The 9,437-nt window shown below is 42.3% G+C and overlaps 1 protein-coding gene and 1 long non-coding RNA gene across 8 annotated transcripts in view; both read left to right on the forward strand.

The window, feature by feature from the left end:
- The window catches only part of GRIA1 (glutamate ionotropic receptor AMPA type subunit 1), a 201,720-nt gene that overhangs the window by 174,922 nt on the left and 17,361 nt on the right, over positions 1–9,437 (forward strand). For all 7 annotated transcript variants that reach the window (XR_013836516.1, XM_079968219.1, XM_079968214.1 and 4 more), the window contains exons 12-13: positions 3,046–3,244; positions 4,237–4,484. Coding sequence is in view for 6 of the 7 variants with exons in the window: in XM_079968219.1 (XP_079824345.1) it covers positions 3,046–3,244; positions 4,237–4,484 (447 nt within the window). In the remaining variant the exon portion in view is untranslated. The remainder of the gene's footprint in view (positions 1–3,045; positions 3,245–4,236; positions 4,485–9,437) is intronic.
- Positions 4,494–7,024, forward strand: LOC307211613. The gene is made up of 2 exons (XR_013836535.1): positions 4,494–5,897; positions 5,932–7,024. It is a non-coding gene; the product is annotated as an uncharacterized lncRNA (long non-coding RNA).

Here is a 9,437-nt window from a genome sequence, read left to right on the forward strand (position 1 = left end):
CTAAGTAATGACAGCAATATACAATCTGGTAGCGTGAGCCATCAATATAACTGACAGGCAGTTGCCCCCCCCCCCCGGGTGTTCAGTGATTAAGAATAAGAAAACCATGACTAAGGTCTAAAGGCTGGGATTTAGTTAACTGCAGCTGTGGGAATTTAAGTCATAAAAATATCTTGGCTTCTCAAAAAAAGAGAAAAGCTGTATAATTTGCAGCTGGAGATGAATATGATTATTTGGCATGCAAATGCAGCTTGTCAGATTGAAGTGGCCGTCATCAGCAGAAATGATGGTATTAAACACTAGCCAGTTATTCTTGTTTGGTGCCTCTGCGCTTGCTACAAGTACTTCCCGTTGACAGGAAATGGGAGGGGAAGCAGGAAGGAGGTAGAGAGATGGAAAATTAAACAGGAAAGGAATCAAGAGACTGAGCTGCAAGTAGAAGGAGGGTGCACCAGAGTTTAGATGCAATATTTAAATGCAGAGTTTAGTATGATGTAAAAACAATGCATAGTGTAAGGAGTAAGTCTGATTTAACATTTTTAAATAGTGGAGATCAGCTAAAATGCATTGGTTTCCTCTTCTACAGCAAGCTCTGAAAACCTAGTTCTGCAGTATGGTTGATTTTTAACTGGGGAAAAGCCAGCTATGAATGGCTAGAAATCTTCGCATCCCTAAGGCTGCAGTCCTGTACACACACTTTCCTGGAAATAAATCTCATTGGCTACATTTGCATGTGATGCTCATCCATAAACTATTGTGTACTAAGCTATTAGTTAGCATCAGCTGTGTGTGAAGGGTTTTGCTTAAGAGGTCTCAACTCATGGTCATAGCTTTTTTTGCTCTAACAGACTGATGCACATAGAGACCTATAAACTCAGCTAACTAGCCAGGCTAGAGGCCTTGTGCCTTATCTTGTGCTAGGAGCAGCTTTAGTCCCAAGGTTGTAAACAACATTCCACAAATGTCAATTTTGCTGCAAGACCACATTTGATAAACCAACAATAAGTCAGTGATTGTTAGCATGAAACCAACTGCAATCCTGGGTTTGGATGCCACACCAAGCTAAATTCTTCATTGTTTGTTTACCCACTTGTGAAAAAGCAGAAGTGGAATGCACAGTATTTCATACTAATAGCTTTTGGCTTCGCATTATGAGCAATTTTACACATTGAGTTATTAGACACAGCTAGGATAGCACTGCAATATACCTCTCCCTGCAGCAGATACTCTTTGTTTTAATAGTTGCAAGGTTTATTAGAGAAACAACAAGGATGAGGTGACAGATGACATGTCAATGAATAAACACAAATGTGGTGCTTAAAAAAAAAGTTTGACAGCCCACCGGAAGCATGGAGTGAGAGGGGCAGGGCAAAATGCATGGCTGATCCAGAGCTTGACTTCCTGGCTATGCCCGTCATGCAAATGGCAAAGCCATCTTTAAATTCTATGCTTGGCATTCACCTCGAACTAGACCACCAGGGAGGCTCACCTGGTGCCTTCATTTCATATCTTTTGGTGCCAGGCAAAAATGTTCCTCTTCTTCTAGGGCTTTGACTAATTGAACCATCTATAGCTTTTTAAACTGAGAGTGGGGTATTGTTTTTGTTGGTTATTATGGTATGTATTTTTGTGTTTTGTATCGCAAGCCACCCTGTGATCCTCGGATGAATGGTGGTATAGAAATTTAATAAATAAACAAATCAAAATAAACCAGCACAATGCTTAGGTCTTGGTGGTTCCTACAGTGTGTACTTCCTACCAGCTGGATTAACTAGAACAGGGTGTGATTTTTCCAACTGTTAAGTTACACATATCAGTTCGCAGGAACTTTTCAGGAACGTGGGCAGCTAGTTCCTTCATGATCGTGACACTCCAGCTACCAAGTGGCACAGACGACGAAATGTCACTGCTGTTGCTTCTTGTGTGAATGCAACATTTCCCTTTTTATAGCTAGAGCTGCTATTGGCAATTTTGTAATGGGCTGAGCAGAGGAATGGCGTGGGAGGGTGCTTTTACCATTCACATACACAGTGCAGGGCTAAGCCCTTTAACTCCTATCCGTGCCATGCAATGGATATGAATTAACTTGCCCTTTCAACCACTACTGCTTCATCATCCCTAGGATTAATTACAGTTCTGGATTTTATATCAGAGTGGTAAAATGAAAATTATTATTAAACAAATCTCAGCTATTAAAAAGAAGAAGCAACTTCTTGCACACATGGAGACCCAGGTTCAGAAGGCTCTCCACAGAAGGTTTGCTCAGTCAGTAGTGCATAAGACTCTTAATCTCAGGGTTGTGGGTTTGACCCCCACATTGGGTGAAAGATTCCTGCATTGCAAGGGGTTGGACTAGATGATCCTCATGATCCCTTCCAACTCTATGATTCAAGCTTCAAGGTACAGGAGGCCTCCCTTTCCAGTCTTCTGCCATCGATGGCAACCCCATAACTTTTCTTCTTGGTAATTCCAGTGTTTGGGTCCTTCGCTATTGTTATGGTGATATTCTTCACATGCTAGTCCAACTTCAGTGGACATAAAACCATTAGGGAAAGGCATGCTAGTTGCAAGTTCCTCCTGAAATCTATTGTTGCTTTCATCAGCTGTTGATTGTTCAAGCCAAGAACATTTGTGTGGAGCTGCTTTTCATAAGATTGTCGTGTAATTTGTCCTCATGCATCTATGAAAGTGACATGTTTTAGGATCTGTGTAGAGACAAGACACATGGAAGTGGTTTATTTACATAGTAAGCTGCCATTGAACAGTTGTTCTCTCAAGGGGCCTCCACATGCTGATCATTATATAGGAAAGTGGCCTCACAGGTGAAATTTGACAAGATATGATAGGTGCTAGTGACTGGAACCTTTTAATATAACCTCAGGCATGCACATTTAATATTGCATGCACATTTATACCTTTTTAAACTAAACAGTGCACAAAAACTAATGCTTGTGCAAAAGCAGAGCTTGTGGGTTGCACTCTTATTATTTTATACTCCTCTCCTTTAAATTTACCTTCACTCTTTCTTTTTCCCTTTTCCTGCAGATCTCTGTCTGGGCGTATAGTTGGTGGGGTCTGGTGGTTTTTCACCTTGATCATCATCTCTTCTTACACCGCCAATCTAGCTGCGTTCTTGACAGTAGAGAGGATGGTGTCTCCCATAGAGAGTGCAGAAGACTTGGCCAAGCAAACAGAGATTGCTTATGGGACTCTGGATGCTGGGTCTACTAAAGAATTCTTTAGGGTAAGAGAAATTAGTTCTGACTTCACTATACAAAAGCAAGAGTCTCGTGCTAGCTCAGGAAATGCAGCACACGCGGGGTCTGCCAGATACCATAAATACTCCAGAAGCACGGCATAATTACACGCTTCCACAGATTACTGAGTAATTACACTTAGCAGCATCAAAAGTAATTACCCTGTGACTTGCAGCTCAGGTTTAGAGAATAATAAGTACTTGGTTAGCTCTGTAATTTAATGGTACCATTTGCCCGCTGTAAATACATTGGTGTTACACTCAAGGGGAGCTTATGTAGCAAGGCCCCCTCCTCCAAAGTGCACTTCCTTTCAATGGTCTAATGCCCCCTGTTTCTCACTTCCCTCAGCCAGCCCACTCCATTTATGGAGTGCAGTGCAAATGTGACACTTCAGTCGCTCCTACTGTTCATCACATGAGGCTGTGTAATATTGAATCCCACCACTGGAATACTGTCTACCCGCAACAGGTTTTCGGAAGTCTTTCCCGGCCCTGATATACCAGTTCACAATTACTGGCGATTCCAGTGATTGAACCTTGAACCTTCTGCACTACATATCTTGTATTCTGCCACTGATTGATGGCCTCAGTGTAGTACTAGTTGTAGGAGTTGTGTTCCTAGCCTAGTTCCTAGTATGTTGCCAAAGTATTTGCATCTTTAGCTGCAAATCCCTCTTTCATTCCATTCAGCCTAGTTCTTGTTCCCTAAAAGGTGCCCTTGCAATCACAGAAACAATAGCAGAGGCCTAGCTGCGTAGCGCCAACAATCCATGCAATACGTTTCGCCCCATACTCACTGGCAGGGATTGTGTGGAGGCCGTTCACCTCTATGAATCAGCCCCCAGCCCCGAGTCCTTTCTTCTCCCTACCTATGCAATGTGTGGGCACGCAGCCCAGCAAAATGTGTGTCTTCCTTGGTGTATGAATCTCTGCTCTATTAACACATGCTAAGAGCAGTGGATTTATGCTATTCTGGACAGAGATCTAAAATAGCGGTTTTTGAGAAGATGTGGACGTACATGAAGTCAGCTGAGCCCTCTGTTTTCGTGCCGACAACAGAAGAGGGGATGAAGCGTGTGAGGAGATCCAAAGGGAAGTATGCCTACCTGCTAGAGTCTACCATGAATGAGTACATTGAGCAGAGAAAGCCATGTGACACCATGAAGGTGGGAGGTAACTTGGATTCCAAAGGCTATGGCATTGCAACGCCAAAAGGTTCACCACTGAGGTAGGTAGACTGAATGTGTTACTCCTTTAACTGCGGCCCAAGCAGTCAAAGCATCCATAAATGTGCCTCCAGACTCAATTACCACAGTATACAGATAATGATACTCAGGGTGTGGGTGGGAGACGTGAACTGCTGGACTGCTGCTTAACAGTGAAGCCAGTTTGTCAAGGACTGCTTTCCGCCCCCTTTTGCAATGACTTCACTCCCATTGTTTTAATTGATTGTAACTGGGTATTTACAGCTGGCGTCATGTGGCATACTGGCTACTGATTAACAAAGCAATACTTTGACGCAGCTTGCTTGTTTTATGGTGCATGAGAGTTGTGCAATATGTATTACATTCCTTGTTTGGATTCAAACTTAAAAAAAAGGGGGATTCTACCGGTAAAAGTGTTTCAGTGTGTGCATGTCTGAACAAAGAGATGCAAATCTGTGTAGGGCGAATAAATGGAAAAGCTAAGTGTTTTCCTTTTAGCTAGGCAACAAAACAGCTCAAAGGTTCTTATGCTTAGCTGGTTACCCTTAGCAACCAAGGCCTAGTTGGTACAAGGTACTGGGCCAAAGTGTTGCAGAGGAAGGCATGACTAGACAACATGCACGCAGCATACACACAAATGGAATGCACAACAGCCACACAATACAAGCAACAAGCTGAACAGAAACACGCACACAATAATGTGCATTAACCACGCACCAGAAACACTTTGCAGCATGTTATTATCCACACAATTCTGTTCAGTTCTATAGCGATCAGTGACGTGGCATACATGACTTGATTCTCTCACCTACACTCCAATACCAGGGCAAGGCAGGAATTGTGTGCTGCTGCAGGGTTTGGGTCTGGATGTGAGTCTTATGTTTTAAAGGAGAACAACATTTGCTGAGGGAGATTGCTATTGTCATTTTTAAATTGAGATTTTAAAAGAATCCTGCTGTGCCAAAATCTTTAGTGTATATTGAAAAAGCTGCGGCATTTCTTCTGGAAAAAAAAAGAAAACAGAAAAATGCAAAGGTTGATTTATCCTGTTCTTCAAAATATCCTCTGTACGGGGAAAGGTGAGGAGAGGAGAGGGAGACAAATATGGTTATTCTTAACATGACTTCCCAGCTCAATGGAAACAGCCAAGGGAGGACACTTTGTTTTTCCATTTGGTCTGATGGTGCTTCTTTGGAACATATGGTCTCAGTTTCCCTTCCCATAATGTTTGTTGTGTGTGGTCATTTTAACTGTTTAAATTAATATTATATGCTCTTCAGTCACCCTGTAGCATCTCTCTGCACTATTGCAGGAGAGCAGTCCAGGGAATGCATTCTGTTCTGTGACTGACTATATTCTTGTTTCTATCAGAGTCCACAGACATTTGGTCACTGAAGTCATTGGGATCAGAATCAGTGGTGTGTGGAAAACATTTTGTCAGAAGTGGTATTTATTTTACTTAGTTATTAGGCACTATTTACCACCACCACCACCCAAAACAATGTCAACATGTCGATAAAAACAGTCCTGCAACACAATTCAGGCGTTAAGAATAGTAAACACTAAGCAATTATTTATTTATTGCATGTATACAGCACCTTTTTCTCCAAGAAGAACAAGATGCCATATACAGTTCTCCCCCTCCTCATTTGATCCTCTCCAGCTGAGATCAGACAGACCCCTTCCTGTTGCACTTCTGGTGCCGACTGTGGACATTTTATTTTAATTTTATTTTATTTCTAGTTTTGACTTGTGGGGGGGGGGGAGGTTTCCCTTTAAAAACAACAGCAACCTGAGTTACTTGTGCACTGCTTAGGGACAACTGTAATTAAATGTTATATAAGTTGTTTAAATAAATAAATAGAGAAAAGTAGAGGAGGCTGGCACAGTTTGGCATTTCTAGAAACAGCAAATTCCACTGCTCCACAGCAGCTACCAAAAGGCACTTTCCAGAGCTGAAAGGTTAGCATGTGAACAGCAGGAGAGAAAGCAGAGTGATGGAGAGCATAGGAGGGAAAGCAGTGTGGAAGGGAAAGGGGACTGGATCTGGCTGGAAAAGGGAGTCACTGAGGAGAGGTGTCTCAGAGGTCAGAGAGGGCAGAGGGATGGGATGGGGGAGAGAGAGAGAGAATAGGAATATGGACTCTGAGAGCACAGAACTAGTAAAATTGATCCTCTTGAAATTACATATTTTTTTCCACTGGTCCTCCCCACATGCTTTTATTTTGGTGCACTGAGCATCCCATTTTATATGAATATGCAACATCATCCCATAGAATGAGAAATTTTACTCTTTGTCTTTTCCACTGCTTCATGGCTCACAGTACTTTTGGAAGTATGCATTTGTGCCTGTGTTTTAACCTATTAATACTAAATAAAAATGAACATTGAACATGCAAAACTTATTGGGGAAACCCAATGACACATAATAAGTGTGTAATCCAGGGAATGTAAATGAGAAGAGGAGAAACTTTTACTCTCTCTCTCTCAGATAGATAAATAGATATCTCTCTCTCACTCACTCACTCACACTCACTCTCTCTCTCTCACACACACACACACAACTAGAAAGAGAAGTGAATCAGGGGAGGTAGGCGTGTATTCTGTAATTGGCTTTCTTTCTCAAAGTGGTAACCTTTAAGCAAAGCTCCCCAGAGGCCCATAAACTTGTATGTCAATTATTCCAAGTCATTTAAATGAATAAAAGTGTTCCTTGTCAAAGATCCAACAAAACTAACACACTTCAGAGGAAAATGTGCCAGCCAACTCTGTTTTTCATCAAGGATTCTGTGACTGTAAGATATTGAAAGATGCTGTATGAGCTGCAGAGGAGAACCAATTACTTCAAACTTAGTCTCTTAAGGGGAGAAAAACATGGAACAAACAACCTGAGTACTGCAGAATGATCTGTACTTAAAGAACAACAAAGAGTTCGTTGGGCTTTATAACGCCGTATTACCCACGCAGGAATTAAAATATTATTTCAGTTCACCGATTACTACATCTTCTTAGATTGCTAAACAATGACTGTACAAATGAGGCTGTGTTCCACTTTAGAATACAGATATAATCATCTGTGTTGCATCATCGCTGCTTGAGCTTAAATACAGCTCACACGCTCAGTGCCCAACATGTGATGTGTCAAATGTGACTCAGAAGTACAACATGTAATACATGCAAGGGTCCCAGTAAAACACCACACAGAATCTTTGTTCATTTCTTTCAGCAGCACAGTACAGTCCCAGCAATTCCAGTTCTTCCTTCCACCACCACCACCCGCCCCCAGTAGCAGTACTCTTTGTACAGGTGGGAACGCCAGATTGGTGGTGGCAGCAGTCCTGCCACTGCAAGCGCACAACCCTGACACCACAGCCATTCCAGCAGAGAAGCCAGTGTTCAAAGGGCATCTGTGCAGCTCTGCTGCACCACACACGCCACCACTGCTTCGTTTCTTTCCACTCCGTGCAATGGGACTAACCCACAAGAGGAAATGGGAGCCCCTTGCAATGGATCATTTGATCAGCCTCAGGTGTGCAGTCTCCCCCCCCACACACACACACACAACACATTGATATAAATATGCACTGTTTCTATAGAGGCAGTGGAGTTCAAACAGCAGGGAGTGAGATGGGAGAGAGAGACTACCTGACACAAAATTACACCCCAAATGTAAATTGCATAATGCACAGAAAAGTATACTTTTTCTACAACTGAGACACAAAACTTTTGACTCCTGAGTATGCTAAAGCTATCCAATATGAGAAGTGCTGGGTAAGGCAGCAGTATCTACCTTCTTTCTCAGAGGCTTTAGACTACAACTCCCATCAACCCCACCATTGACTGTGCTGGCTGGGGTTCATGGGAGCCGGAGTCCAACAATACTTGGGCATCGCCAGATTAGGGAAGGCTGGTCTAACTGCACCAATTAAAATTGTTGATTATCCTAGGACCCCAAATAAAACAGCACTTGCTGAAGGAACCTATGCAGATTATTGTGTTGTTTGAGCTGTTAGAACTTTATTATGGTTTGATTCTTTTTGCATATCTAGAACATTATATGCCTTATCTTCTATAATATAAAATCAAGACTACTTCCAGCCTCAAACACTAAACATTTTAAAACCCCAACAAATCCCTCTAACACTGTTATCTAAAAACATAACAACTGACAGGAGATCAGCATTAGGAAGTGCTGGAATAAAAAAGTGCCATTACGTTTCCATAGGAGGTGGGGAGGGGGAAAGGACCATTATATAGAACAGCCATAGCCAAACTCGGCCCTCCAGATGTTTCTGGCCTACAACTCCCATGATCCCTAGCTAACAGGACCAGTGGTCAGGGATGATGGGAATTGTAGTCTCAAAACATCTGGAGGGCCGAGTTTGCCTATGCCTGATATAGAATGTCTGACTTTGGTACGGGCACAATTTCACACTACAGGGTAATAGAATCTGAAGGAAGGCCTCCACAGCTAATTTCACAGATAACAAAATATACTTCCCAAGATATGCTGGAATGTTGCCTTTAAATCAAGAGCTAGGCAGCATGGCTTAAAAGAAGTCTCATGATTTCACTGTCAAAAAATCTACACTAGCTGCAGTTTCCAAACTCTTCAGGACGTTTTGCACATAAAATGCGCTGCATTTATCAATCATTTAGGTTGCCATTTTTTAAAAATTACAGGTATAGCCTACAAGCAGTTCAAGACAACATATATGGTTATGCTCACAACAACCCTATGAAGTAAATTAGTCTGAGAGTCACCCAGTGAACCTCGTGGCTGAGTTGGGATTTGCTCTAACCACGTCACTGCTGACGCAGATGTACGGATGACCGAGCAAATTCCTGTCTTTCAGGAAAGGTTAAAGGAGGCAGACCAGATGCAGTAGATCAAAAGAATTTGACATTGCAAGCAATAGCTCCAGACCCCATATATCCATCCCACCACTGGGATGCCTAGGCAGTTTTATCATATT

The sequence above is a fragment of the Podarcis cretensis genome, assembly GCF_951804945.1.
Source record: "Podarcis cretensis genome assembly, chromosome: 2".
Taxonomy (NCBI): Eukaryota; Metazoa; Chordata; class Lepidosauria; order Squamata; family Lacertidae; genus Podarcis; species Podarcis cretensis.